Genomic DNA, 14,810 nt, shown 5'->3' with positions numbered 1-14,810 from the left:
GATGTGTGTGTGTTTGTCTCTATGTCTACCACTGATCATTTCTTGTTGGTTTGGTTTATGCCACTGGTGATTGTTTTTCTGCTAACATTGATTTTATAAATGTTAAACCTGTAGACAAGTTGAAGTAGATTTCATCCATGTTTCTCAGATACTCTCCTCCACCCCCATCATGCATATTTGGGGATAAATCTGTTTAAGGTTGCCATCATTGTGACAAATGCATCACCCTTAATTGCTTCAGAATATATTCCTCAAGAACAAGAATATTCTTACTAGTGACAGTACTATTATCAGTCAAGTGATGATGTTGAAATAATGTTATTTAAGAATAACTCAGTTTGTGTTAAAATTGTAGTAATTTCTCAATATTATCCTTTATAAATTTTGGGGGTGTGGAATCTAATCAGTGACCACATATTAATTTAGTTTTACTGTCTTTTAGACTCTTCTTCAGAATAATCTTTCTGCTTTGCATTTTCATTTTAATGTCCTTAGCTTTTGAAAATTGGTTCAGTCTGTATTTGCTGGATCTATCCTGTGGCATACATAGCAAGAGGTTATTTAAGTGTTTCTCAGACAATGTAGACATATTGGCCTAAAGTTTGCAGTGGGGTTTTGAAAATTCGAAGTCAAATAGAATATGTAAAAACTGGCTTTTTCAACATAGACCTGGTTCATAGATTGCACATTGCAAGATTGTTTACAACCAAGATCAAAGTTGTTTAGAACCAACATTGAATGAGCCATTCAACTCTCTGGGCTTCAGGACGCAATTTTTGTCACAAAAATTTGGTTGAAGATTTACACAGTCTCACTGATAATTTTTCAAAATATCTTCAAGAAAAACCAAGTCATTCTCACATCTTCTGAGGAATTAGAATTAGGTAAGATTACTGGTAAGGCTTTCTCTATCCTGAATGAACTATTTTCTTCCTGCTTTTGTGATATGAGACTTCGGGTAAATGTATCGCCAAGGCTTACCTTTGTCTTCTAGTGGTTTTTCATGGCAAAGGACTTCTTCTTTTTCTCTCTTTGGTCCATTGGCGTGGACCTGGGGACAGTGTGTCCCTTCCTCAGTGTTGGTAGGCATAACCTTTCTTCTTAAGGAAAATGACATGTAAAGTGTGTCAGAGTGCTTCGCTGGACGTGTGTCTAGAACGCCCCTCTAGTTCCCATGTGGCTAGAACATACAACGAGGATTGTATTAAAATCTCCTCCAAATCTGACTGTTCCATCTCTGTACACAAGTTGTTCTAAGTGTGGCTCATATCCAGTAGCTGAAAATTTGTGCTGAGTGTAATTATTACAAACCCTTTATTATTCCTTTGTTGAGATTGGTATCTTGGGGTCCTTATGTTTGAATTACTGTGTTTAATCTGTCATTTTAAATGATTTGTATCTATTAGGTCTCCTCTACCATAAAGCACCCACCTTTTTTGGTGTGAGAACCTTGTTCGTAATGGTGGGTTAAAGGGGCGGGGTGGTTTGGAGGTTGAGTCTGAAGATATCCTCAGTTCTGACTCTTGCCCTGCTGACTCCTGTGCTGAGTGACTTCATCTTCTCCCCACTTTGGGGATCTTGCTTGTTAGAGGCAGTGTTGGGCCATGCCAAGATTAGTGCCTGGGGTCAGGTAGACTCCAATCTGGACCCCGGCCTCTCCACTTTAGTAGCTTTTTTACTTTGGGCAAAGCAGGAACATTTTTTGGGTCTCAGTTTATTTTTTACTCAAAAATAAGCATTGGAATGCTTACTGGGTAAGGCTATAAAGCTTAAGTGAGGTATAATCCATATAGTGTAATCCCTGCAGTGTTGGGAATTTGGTTGGTATTTAAGGAAACAGAAGGAAAGTAAGCAAATGAATGGGAGTATCTGTATGCATAGTAGATAGAGTTGAAGTGATTAAAAGCTGAAAATACTCAACTCCGAGATTAAAGTATATATATTATATTTTGGTGGCCTTCAGAAACCTCCTGCTTCCCCATTAATGTTGAGGCCATGATTGCTTGAAATACTTTTTATTGTCTGTCTTGAGAGTTTCTCTCCTGTAAAGGAGGACATTAGGACACCTTTGTCCTAGATTATCTGAAATCATGGTAAGGTCTGAAAGCCGAGGCCAGGAGAGGTAGTCTCACTGCATCACTGTGTTCAGGTTAATGCTTCATTTACTAAGAGTTTGGGTATTTGGGGTTTTAGGAAACTCAATTGCACAGTGAAATAGGGTGAAAAGATAAATAGATACAAACAGGCTGATGTGATTTATATGTGTGTGATATAAATTCAATACTGAAAACTAGTTTGGGGTGTTTTTGTTTTTGTTTTTTCCTCTGTCCCCCTGGGTAGAGTGCTGTGGTATCATAGCTCACAGCAACCTCAAGCTCCTGGTTTTAAGTGATCCTCTTGCCTCAGCCTCCCACATGGCTGGGACTATAGGTGCCTACCGCAACATTTGGCTTGTTTTTCTATTTTTAGTAGAGATGAGGGTCTCACTCTTGCTCTGGCTGGTCTTGAACTCCTCACGTCAGCCTCCCAACATGCTGGGATTACAGGCGTGAGCCACTTGCACACAGCAGGAAACGAATTTCTTAAAAAGAAAAAAAGTGATAACAGTATTCAGATACACGTTACAAAAAATTGCTTAAGGTGGATACCACTAAGGCCAGTCATGTCCAAACGTGAGATTTTTTAAACTGAAGTTCAAAAATAAAGGTCACGCCTCAGGATGTTACATTTATGGATTTGAGTGGCAGGAGTTCACGTGCTGAGTGCGGTAGGGAAGTTTTTAAAAAACTGGTTTATCAACTTAGTCTAAGTCAAATTGAGTTCCCCTTCTCTTTTGTTCTCTTGCCCTTCCCCCCCTTCATCCTCCCTGCAGCCTCAAGTCCCATCCCTGCCCCCCATTTTCTCTTGCTGGTCCCAATTCCCCCTTTCTCATTACCCTCCCCCCTCCTCCCACCCCGTCTTCTGTTTTTCTCTAAATACTTTATGCTGCATCGAGGGAGCAGGGACTCAGTAACCAGGGAACTCTGTGTGTGAAACCTTTGCACACCCGTTTTCTGACCAGCCCTGCGTTCTCTCACCCACATGGTTACGTCCGTCCTCCTGAGTCCCTCTTCTGCTCTGTTTTCACGGGCAACGCGTCATTCTGCCCTTGGCTGCACAGCAACTACCTGCTCTTAGACATCCTTGGGGAAAGCCCAGCTACTAGAACCACTGTTTTGTTTCTCCACCGAAGTCTTTTAAATGGACTTTCCTTTATGGGAAGATGTGTTGCTGCCCCTGCCTCAGTCAGGTCCTGTTCACAGACTGGGGCTCTCCGTCAGCTCCTTGTTAAATTTGCCATTGTCCTCATGGTGGTGCATTCATCACACTTGGCCTCTTTGGGGACGATGATCGCGTTGAATGTCACGTCCCTCTCTTGAATCGCTCTTGTTCTTTGGTTTCCAGTCCAGCAGACCTCCGGTTTCTCCTCTGAATGGTCACGCTACCTGCTCCCCCCATGTCCAGGCAGCGTCCTCTGTTCCTCTAACCTCTGCTCTGTGCATGAGAGTAGTGCTTCTCTCATTTCTTTTTCTCTCCTTGTCTCAGGAAGATGATTCCCTTGGCCTCTGATCCAGCACAAGGCTCTTCGTAGCCTTGGTCCGTGTTTTGCCTCCTCTGCTGGACTCAGTGCCTCCAATTCAGTATATCTAGGTCGCTTCCATCCCCGCCGTCATGACCCAGCAGTCCACCCAGGCTGAGATCTTCAGAGCAGTTTTCCTCCAGAGAGGATATACAGGCTTTGTGCATCCAAATGAGAATACATTTTACATATAATACCCTGACTTTCAATAGTTTGGACTGTTTTAAAACCTCTCTCTCTTAAAATGTCTGTAAAGTTCACATCAGATCCCCCCACCCCCGCCAGTTCTTCTCTCATGCATGGAATACCATTTTCATTGACCTCCTGGCCTCAGTGGCTCTTCCCCCAACCCAGAATCATTTGATTCTTGTCCAACTGACTTGACTCAAGCATAGCCTCCAGATGTTTCGCTCTGAAACCTGTAGCGGCTCCGTAGTGAAGTCCAGACGCCCCAGTGCAGTGCTTGCCTGTGGGATCCTGCGCCCTGTCCACAGTCTGTTTTCTCCACCTTGTGCTACAGGCTCATTCCCTCTGTGTCCCTTTGCACTCCAGCCCCAGCAGTCCCACCCTCCTTGTCCCCTCCTGAAACTGCGCATTGTGCACAGCATTCTCTTTGGAATGCTGGGTTTCTCCTTCAAGTTCAAGCTCTGCCCCTGCCAGCATTTTCTCCTTTTCCTCTGAGCTGCTGTGCTGTGTTAAGTACGTGTCATACCACTTAGCACATCTAGATTCATTGTAGACTGTGTCCCTTACTTGCGTGTGACCCAAGTAAACAAAGGAATGACCGCCAAACGGATCCATTCTTGGGGAATTGACTTCCTCTGAAAGCTCCCAAGTGCTGAGGGACCCCTCCCACCCCTGAGTTGTTGAAGCTCACCCACCCTCCTTCATCCCTGTGAACTGCCTCTTTACCATCCTTTCTGGTGAGGCATGATGGCAGCCTTTCAGGAATCTGCTCAGCCTGACCGTACGGCAGAACCGTCAGCAACATACCAGCGTAGTTGAGGCACTGTTCTTGAGGCCACCTGCCTGGGTTTCAGCCCCAGCTCTGCCCTTCTGCTGGTGACTGATGTGTACCATGGGCAAGGTCTATGTTTGCTTTGTGGTTTAGTTTTCTTCTTCTTATTTTTAACAGGGAGAGCCTAATAGTATTTCTTGCATAAGATTGTGGGAAAAATTAGACTACGATCACCTTGTAAAGTGCTTAGCACAGCGCCTGGCACACAGCGGGCATGCAATAAATCAGTGCAAGCTGCTGGGCTAAAATCTCCAGAAGTTCTTGCTGGCTTCTAGGTCAGAGCTTACTAGCCTGCAGCACCCAAACTGGTTACCACCTACACACGAATGTGTTGTTTTTATTGGGTCAAGCGTGTGTAGGTGGCAGTGGACATTTTTAAAATAAAAGGAAATAATATAGCACAGGAGACTGGAGTTATGATTTCTCTTGAGACTGTTAGGAGGTCTGAGGTTGTAAATATGGTGGTTAAGAATATGGGCTCAAAAGCCAGTGTTTGGATTAGAGCCCCACCCAGCTACTTGTAGCCTGCTAGGGGACCCCTGGACGAGTTACTGGACCATTTCTTAACTTCCTGATCTCTGAAATGGAGATGATAATTGCACTTCACTGGCTTCCTGGGAAGGAAGGAAACAGTGCATTTGAAACTCTTTGCATGGCTGCCTAGTACTTAGTCAGTAGTTAAGTAATGTGTGATGCTTTTGTTGATGGTGCTAAGTACAGATACAGGCACCTGCAGTTTAAGACTCCCTTGGGTAGACTCTCTCGGGTATCCACTAAAGTCTGCAGACCTTATTCATAGGATGTATACTTGGTTTCCATGTAACATTTGTAATGCTGAGGTGTGTTTGCAGCACTTCAAATGATTGGTCTGTTCTGCATCTTCCCTTAGCGGGGCTACTGTCTTCTAAACATAAGTTTTCATATTAGACACCAGACAGCTTTTCTGCTCTGGGTGTTTTATGAAAAGTCCATGTGAACTTTGATGCAGTAACTTGCGGGAGGACACAGTTTACTTGCAGTAATGTTTAGACACTTTTAGAAGGAGGAATTTAGAACGTTATGAAAGGAACGTGTTTTACGTGGCTATAATGGGATTTGTAAGATTGAACGATGGTTTTATAGGTTGTGGTGTGGTTGCTTTACCTGCCTTCTGACTTCATGAATTGAGAAGTCACCCTGATTCTCTGCGTCCTTCTCCTCACTTTACAGCAATTTTCCTTGGTTGATCAAGAATTCTTCTGCCTCTGTGTAGGGCACTTATGTCCCATCCAGCTCCCCCAAGCTTCCCTTTGCCTTGAGGTTAGTGGGAAGAGCTTAATCCTGTTTCTCTAATAAAAATAAAGGCAATTTAGAGTTTTACAAAAACTGTTGTGTTCCAAGTTCCTGTAGTATGTCAAAACTGCTGTTTTTTTTTTTTTCCTTTTTGTTCTTTTCTATACATCCTTTATGGCTATATTCCAGCATCCCATTCTTTAAGTATTTTAGGATTTAGTTTTTCTGATTGGTAGTTTGGGAAGTTCTTCATTTTGTGAATGTGATTTCTAAGGTATCACTAATATGCCTCTTCTCCAAGTTCTTGATAGATTATTTTATTCTACAGATCAGCAGTCTGCCTTTGACTACAATATTATTACAGTGAAATGAAGTATTTGTATTTATGGAGGACAGATTTGCTCTTGGACTTCTATCTCGAAGGCCCTTTCTAAGAAATTGTATTAGCTGTACCCACATTCAGCAGAGATTGAAAATGTCATTACAGGTGAAATAGATGGGTGATACCACCAAACATAGCTTGGTATTGACAAGGGTGGCTTAGGTGCAGTTTCATATAACACAGTGGTGTAGTCTGCTTGTGATTGTGTGATGTACTCAGCAGAGGTGATATGGATTGACTGATCTATTTGTAATGATGGGTGAATTTCTTTATTTGAAAGAATGAAAGTCAGACTTAAAGAGTACTTTCTAAGGGAGGATTTTGGTGATTGTTACATGCTACAGTTACAAATTTTTCTGAAGTATTACTCATAATACATAGCTAAAGCATGATATCAGTACCTTTAAAACGGAAATGTTAACAGGCAGTAGCCCCTGAGCTATGTATGTTTAGTAGTCTTGACCCTTCACTAGGGAATCCAGGAACATCCGCTCCTCAGGCCCCCACTTGCATGCTGTGGGAGGGCAACTGAAGAGAGCTTGTACTTTCAAGAAATTTACATCATCTTTTGATAATAAAAACATCAATGGGAGTTGGCTTCCTTTTGGCTTCTCCAGCACATCGTAGTAAAACCCATTTGGATGACTTTATCAAGCATTTATTGATTGCACAATGAGATAGTCTCTGCCCTCAAAATTATACACAGGTTATTAAAAGAGTAGACCCAAGTGTAAGCAAGTAATTACAATGCCATGTGATAAGTTTCATAACTTAGGTGACAACACACAAGTAAAGGAGTGATTGAGTTTGATGTGCGGTGGGAGTTGGCCAGGTTAGATTTCATAGAGTAAGTGCTGGTGGTGCAGGGTCTCCCAGAGAGATAAGAGTTTTCTAGGTGAGTCAAAGGGATGTAGTTACACAGGGGCAGAAAGGAGAAGGACATTTCCTGAAGGAAATTTGGATAAGAGCATGAAGTTCAAGGCATGGAAGAACAATTAGAAGGGAGTGCCGGAAAGGTATGTGAGTTCTGGGGCCATCTGGGCCACAGGAGGAGGCTTCACCTGGGGTGAAGAGCGTGACAGTTTTTTGTGTATTTTCTCTAGAAGGTATGAATTATCATCCATAGTCCCAGAAAACCACTTCTTACTTTTTTGAACCACAAAAGCATTCAGGAAAAAATATGTAGTTAGATAAGTACAAGCAGGTCACTGCCCTTTGAACATTCTCCTGATATGGATGTGGCTAATTATGGGTCAGCAGTCTCATTTATATGCATTGCAAGAATGGTAATTCTGGCTTAGGCATCTGCAGTCTATGCTCTGTGGGGAGTTATGTGGACAATATCAGGAAAACATGTCTGTCTTTCAAGAATCCTAACCATCTTTGGGGACTCCAGTCAGTAATAAGCTAACTAATTAGTAAAGGGAAGTCTGCATTGAAGACCCCCACACGCAGTAGGAGTAAACACACACAGTAGGAGTAGTTCTTTGCAGTGGTCTGTGGGGCAAGGGAGTAGAGCTTGTGGCCTGCTCAGTCCGCAGTGGCATATTCAGCCACCATTAGAGTATTTGTGGGACAGAGTGACAATTCCAGAGGATGGCAACACAACGTTCTTGCCCTTGTATTCTACACACTTAGGGTATAAGCAAAGAGGCTTAACAATGGTGCTCGTGCCCCCTCTGGTATGTTGTTGTATTGGGGAAGAGGCTATTTATAACTGCAAGGGATGAGAAAATCCCTCATCCAGGATTTCAGAGGCTTTCTTTTCCAGTTGGGATTCTCAGACACACTTTAAGCCCGTGGCTATCAACTCTCAAAAGTGGTACTTAGAGGTCAGTTTTTAAAAAAAAATTGTTTTAAATCAGCATATATCCACATTAGTGGATCACCAAAGCAGTAGTGTTTGAATTATGTCTGTAAAAGGTTGTGAGATGGTGTTTGGAGGGAAGGTTTTTAGGGATACCCATTTCTCTTTAATCTTTTCCAAAATCGCAATGCATACTCCGGAAAAGATGCCCTCTAGTGGCCATTTGCATCTTATTGCATTCTCTAAATAGTTCATTCTGCTTGTGAATAAGGTTGATACAGAGTTAAAATTAATGTAATCTCTGTATAAGCGGATTATACAACGTAAAAGGGCATTTGTTCCAATTCTTTCTTTAAGTGCTTAAATTTTATTTCCAGATAATTTACCTTTTGAATTTTCCTTAATAAATACAAGTAAACCGCATGTAAATAACATCGTCAGCTTAGGGTTATATTGTCTGTGTGACTGCTTTGATTGTCATGGCTTGGTGCCGTGGTCTTTCTCCCCCTCATCCAGGGTAGCCTTTCTCTGAATTTTTTACATAAGAATATATATATTAAGGGATCCATACAAATGTTCGTTGCTGCCAAAAAGAGAGTGGTTTCTTTAGCAATAAACAGTTGGTTCTGCAGTCTGCAGTCGGTGTGACTGTTGGTTTGGCTGCGAGTATAGGGAACTCTGGCAAAATGAAACGGAGCAAAACACACGAAGAAGACAGCCACCACCACAAACACTCTGCCTTCCAGCTTCCTGTTGTTTTTGCTGTCCTTACTCCTGCACTTTCTGTATGAATTGTAGACTTTTTTTGCGATCACCACATAAAACAGAAGCATTAGGACAAAAACAGTCCAGAAAATAACCTGGGATATGTTATTTACTATTTGATGCCATTTCAGCCCCAGGGGGCCCTTCAAGGAGGCACACTTTTTCACGGATGATGGTGTTGCTTCTCTGTTGCTCAAGATCATATTTGGCAGGGAGATGAAGAACAAAAAGAACCAGATCAGGCCTGAGATGCATTTTGCAAAGACAGTTTTTTTCAGGAAAGCCATCCCAAACGGTCTGACGATCTTGAGGAATCTATCGAAGGCGATGAGGCCCAGGAGCAGGATGCCCACGTACATGGTCTCGTAGAAGAGCACCGAGGAGAAGCGGCACACGAAGGCCCGGAGCTGCCAGGGTCCCAGGCGGGAGTCGGAGAGGATCTTGAAAGGAAGCATGAGCGTCATGATCAGGTCGGCCACCAAAGTGCTTTTGAGGTAGACGATGAAGGTTGAGGAGCTGGGGATGTGAACAAACACCCACAGGGCCAAAATGTTCAGCTGGAGGCCAGTGAAGAAAACCACCGTATACAGGGCTGGGAACACCAGCTGCACTATCTGAGTGTCCCTAGGACACGGCGCAGACCCGTTGGAGCCCGGTGTCACTGTGGTGTTCATGGTTTCTGGTGCCACCTGTTATAAACCTGTATACAAACAAAGGAAAGCAAAAAGTCCTTCATGATTTGCAAGTGCTATTTTTAACAAACCAGATTTTTTTTTTGAGATTCACTGAGGGTACAAAGACTTAGGTTACGGTGATTGCGTTTGTTAGGTAATGTCTCTCTTATAATTGTGTCGGCCCCCAAGAAGCGTGCCGTACACCATGACTCCCAATCCTCCTTCCCTCTTCCCCTCTCCCTTGAAGGAAAATGCTGTCTCTGACTAGAATTTTTAAAGCAGGTAAATATAGTTTTTTTTGGTACTTTGAACAGTACCATGTTCCCACCCTTGTGAAATCAAAGTAACAGGCTCTACCTCATTCAAAAGTGCTACTTCTAACATAGAAGTAAAACAAAGCCTCATTTAAGAGATAATAATACATTATTAATTATTATTAATACATCAGGTTGCTGTTAATTATGTATTTTTCTTATGCACATAATCTATGGTTTGTATAGTTTCAACATTAAAGCATTCTTAAGGTTTTTGTTTTTTTTTTTGAAACGGAGTGTCACTTTGTTACCCTTAGTCGAGTGCTGTGGTGTCACGGCTCACAGCAACCTCAACTCTTGGGCTCAGGCCCAAGAATAGCTAGGACTAAGGCACCCACCACAATGCCCGGCTATTTTTAGAGATGAGGTCTCTCCCTCGCTCAGGCTGGTCTTGAACTCGTGAGCTTAGGCAGTCTGCCCACCTCGACCTCCCAGAGTCCTGGGATTAAAGACGTGAGCTACGGTGCCTGGCCTTAAAACATTTTTTTCTTTAGCACACGCTCCCTCTTATAAGCTAGCACACTTAAAATGAAAATTGAAATTCACCTGTGTTTGGGAGGCTCCTCAGTCGTCCCTGATTGTGGCAGTCCTGAGCGGAGTCCAGGAAAGACCGTGTGAAGCAAGTCTGTTCTGCTTTCTTATACGGGGTTTCCTTCCTCTTTTTTTCTTGTGTAATGTGATCTGCTGGAACATCTTCACATTCACATCTTTGGGGCATTTGCTATATGCCCTTTGATTTCAACCTTATGTCCTGTTAATCTACTACAGCTTGAACTAACGAGCTCTCTGGCAGTTGTCTTAGAGTTCCTCATAGAAACTTTCCAGGAGTTTGTCTTCCATCTGCCTGTTCAGTGAACTTCTTGAGTGCCTCTTGCGTATAATAATAGGAGGTAGAAATAGGAAGAAAATAATCCCAAATTATAATCAAGTAGGAGAATAAGACTTGATCCTAAAATCAGACAAATCATCTTCTGCGTCCCTGCTAACTGAATTTTCCAGTTAAAACAGGATGGCCTGTTTTTGTAGGCATTTGCCTTCGTCTTGGTTTCAGAATCTCTGTGAGTTAACCGTATATATTTGGTAAAAGGCAAGGGCTATTAGACCCAGTTTTGGTGGGTGGGTTAGAGTCCTAGATCCACCAATTTCTTGGGACTGGAGTATAGACAAATGACGTAACAGCTCTGCGTCTGTTTCCTCATCTGCGTAATGGGTGTGCAAGGAGCATCTGCTTTGTAAATGATGTTGAGAGAATGAATTGTTTGCCTAGAATAATGCTTGATGTGTAGGAAGTACTAACACATGTTAGCCACTCACTGCTGTGGAGTGAATTACAGGTTTAAATAGAGATATTATACTATTTAATTTATTAGCCTTTTTGGGAAATCATTTCTTCATTCAGTGTTGTACTTGAAGTGCAAAAGATTTCAGGGATTTTGTCAATCAATCATGGGTCAAAGTTTATAAAAAATTTTTTTTTTAATCACTTCAGGTTGGAAAAGGTGTAATTGCTACTTTCCTGTAGAATAAGTTGTTGGGTGGTGCCTGTGGCTCAAAGGAGTAGGGCATCAGCCCCATATGCTGGAGATAGTGGTTTCAAACCCAGCCCTGGCCAAAAACTGCAAAAAAAAAAAAAGAATAAGTTGCTTAGGACAGAAATTCTATCTTGCCTTTGTAGATAAAAGAAAAGAAGGTATAACGAGACCATCTGGGGGATGTGGCATTCTCCTTAGTTTCATTTCATATTTCTTCAAAAAGAAAGTTTTACCAGAGAGTCAGACTGTGGGGTTGGGTTACCAGAACTTCAGGGGTGGGTTGGCTTCAGATTCTGGAAGTAAATGTTTTGTATCCTGCGGGACATTTTAAATTAAGAGGAAACGTAATGCCTGGTACTTTGGGTTGGCATTACCCCACTACCCAACGGTGCCACAGTCTGAAAAATTTCTTTTGGTCTCAATTCAGTGGCTCCTCAGGAGTACAGATTCAGATGTCATCAAAATAATAGAACATAGCTTTCCGTCGTCTATGGGAAGATTTGGAATAGTTTCACTTTAAACGAGGGAAATTTTGTACAGGATAGTTTCATAATATGAAAACTGGAAACCACATTTCTGTGAAATTTCAAAATATCCAATTGTGGGAAACTTGACAAAGGGGAACTGGTTTACTGTGCCCACTCGCAGAGGTATGGAAGTGTGTGCTCCCAGAGCGGCAGGTGTCACAGAGTTTGACTATACTAAATACCCAATCATCATTTGTTTCTGTGTGTTTGTGCTTACTACGTATTAGCTGGCGTTTCTTCTAGTTCACAGTAGCGTCAGTGCCCCTGGGAGGGGTTGTTTGCCCTTGAGGCCACTTTGGAGAGGCCGCCCAGCACAGTGGTGGGAGCACTGTCTCAGGAGCCACAGGGCCGGGACTCACTTCCTTTCTCCAACTCTTTTTTTGCTTGTGACCTTCCCTGAGCTGTTTATGCTTGCTGTCACGGAGTTTCCTTCTCTTTACAATGAAAATAAGTAATGGTATCTTCTTTATAGAGTTATTAAGAGAATAAAATAAGTGAACATGGCCAAGAGCTTAGAATTCCTGTTATGTGGTAGATAGAAGTTTCTTGGTAGATGAAATTAAAAGAAAATTAGAATCCTGTGGGGGTATCACACAAACAGTGGCCGGACTCAAGATACAATGAAAGGTCCCAGCAGTTAGGGGCTTACCAACTGAGAATCCACTATACATTTAAAATCCTATCGGACTCCAGGGAAATGGAGTTAAAATCAGTAAAGTCACACTAGCCATCCTGTTTTAAATGATTATATTATCTAATTTAGTCTTTACAACAATCCCCAGAGATCAGCTTCATTTCAGAGTTGAGAGAATTAAAGTGCAGAAGTTAGGCAGTTTCCCCAAGCCATGCAACCAAAGCCTGTTTGCAGCAAAACCCATGCAGCCTGGTGCCAGAGCCCATGCTTAGAACCTCAGTCTCCTGCCTCTCAGAAGCCATAGATGATGTAAATACGGAACCGTTCCCCAAATTTTGGAGTTCTACTACACAGTTAATGAACTTGTGAGAGTTATGCTGCAACGTGAGGTTCAAGGTCAAAAGCTTAAGCTGGTTCAGCACAATAGGATGAAGAGGGAATCTAAGGCTGGGTATGTAATCTGTGAGGCCAAGGGAAGGGAATCCCTTGATAGTCTGAGTTCAAAACCAGCTTGAGCAAGAGTGAGAGAGAATAATTAGCAAAAAGAATAATTAGTCAGTCTGTGATAGTGGGAACCTGTACTGAGTATTCCCAGCTACTCAGGAGGGCTTAAGCAGGAGGATTCCCTTGAGCCCCAGGAGTTGGAGATTACAGTGAGCTATGATGATGCCATTGTACTCTAGTTATTGTAACAAAATGAGACCCTGTCTCAAAACCAGAAAGAATCACATGTACATCTAGGGTCTCATGCTGACTTGCTAGAGGATGTCTCAAAATCTTTTGCTGCTCCTTAGACTCCCTCTTCATGTCAGTGTTTTTGGATCATTTCATAATGTTGCATATTCAAAGAAAACAGTGGTTTTGAGGGGCCATGTTATTAAGCATTTTTTAGGGTTAATGCATACAATACATTCTTTCTTCCCTGACTTCTGAACCATTTTAAAAATTATGCCAAGAATTCAAGGTTCGCTTGAGCCCAGGAATTTGAGATTGTGGTGAGACATGCTGACTCACTGTACTTCAGCCCAGAAAATAGGGGAGATGTCTCCACAGGAAAAAAAAAAAAAAAAGAAAGAGGGAATCCAGAAGGCTACTGTGAAAGGCCACAGCAATTAGCCTGACACACGGGAATAAACTATTGTTTTTATTGTAGTTTCTTTTGGGATTTCTCAGCTGGATCAAACTTACAGTTGATGTTTAGATATTGGTTATATCTAAAAAGATGAGGCAGTTTTTGCTTTCACTTGGATTGAAAGTTGAAGTCGGAACTCTTATATTTCTATACTCATCGATAAGATTTTAACTTCCTATCAGTGTATACCACAGTACTTTCTCAGACTATGGGACATTGTTTTAAATTTTCATGCTAGATTAACCAAAAGCGGTAATAATAAGCTGAAATGAAGTTATGGAATTTAACAATAAATGTAGCAGCCTGCTTTTTTTTTTTTAATGAAATCAATATTAGAAAATCTCTTCATATAATTAGAGGCATGCTTTTATGTCATCTGAACCGTTTAACATTTAGTTTCAAACTTTTTACTACCCAGGGAAATCATGTATTTAAAAATTCGAAGGCAGACGTATGGTACAGAGTGAAAATTGGTCCCACTTACATACACGTACCAACGTGCATATGTACAGAAACATGTATATTTATTTACACATTGGATCTTCATTCCACGTTAGTACATGTTAATGACCTGATTTTTAAAGAGTTGTTACACTATTAAATTTACCATACTTTAGTTAAATTGCTCCTGATGGATGGGTATTTAGTTTGTTTACAGTTTTTCTCTAAACAATACTGTAGAGCACGTAGGTATCAACGTATTTGGGAATATTTGTTCTGACTTATTTGCAGGAAGTTTCCTAGAAGTGAGACTGCTGGATCAAAAGTTAAATGTCAAAAACATTGGATGATATTTTCAAATAGTTTCTTGGAACGACTGTACCAGTTCGTAGTCCCCTCAACAGTGGGATTCTCCAACACTCTCCTTAAAAATTTTAAAACTTACAGGGTGAAAAAGCTCTGCCATTATAAACATACATTTATTTGCTTATAATGGTATGTATCTTTTCATGTTTTTTTTTTTTTTGATCATTTGTATTTCACTTGAAAATGACTTTTCATGGTCTTTCCTCATTTAAAAAAAATCAATTTATTGGGCATTTACTGTGGCTCAAAGGAGTAGGGTGCCAGCTCCATCTACCAGAGGTGGCGGGTTCAAACCTGGCCCTGGCTAAAAACTGCTAAAAAAAAAAA

General features: G+C 41.6%; 2 protein-coding genes across 2 annotated transcripts in view; one reads left to right on the top strand and one right to left on the bottom strand.

Moving 5' to 3' along the window:
- The window catches only part of MED12L (mediator complex subunit 12 like), a 322,246-nt gene that overhangs the window by 218,887 nt on the left and 88,549 nt on the right, over nt 1-14,810 (top strand). The window lies entirely within an intron of this gene.
- On the bottom strand, nt 8,414-9,548 carry P2RY13 (purinergic receptor P2Y13). Its single transcript, XM_003802186.2, has one exon. The coding sequence runs from the start codon at nt 9,535-9,537 to the stop codon at nt 8,536-8,538; it is 1,002 nt and encodes a 333-aa protein (XP_003802234.1). The 5' UTR covers nt 9,538-9,548; the 3' UTR covers nt 8,414-8,535.

Source organism: Otolemur garnettii, unplaced genomic scaffold (assembly GCF_000181295.1).
Source record: "Otolemur garnettii isolate 467f Iridium unplaced genomic scaffold, OtoGar3 scaffold00236, whole genome shotgun sequence".
Lineage (NCBI taxonomy): Eukaryota > Metazoa > Chordata > Mammalia > Primates > Galagidae > Otolemur > Otolemur garnettii.
This window is presented reverse-complemented; position numbering and strand designations above follow the sequence as displayed.

Bases quoted from the DNA above. Each gene is read 5' to 3' on its own strand.
- P2RY13 (XM_003802186.2), bottom strand. From the start codon at position 9,537: ATGAACACCACAGTGACACCGGGCTCCAACGGGTCTGCGCCGTGTCCT.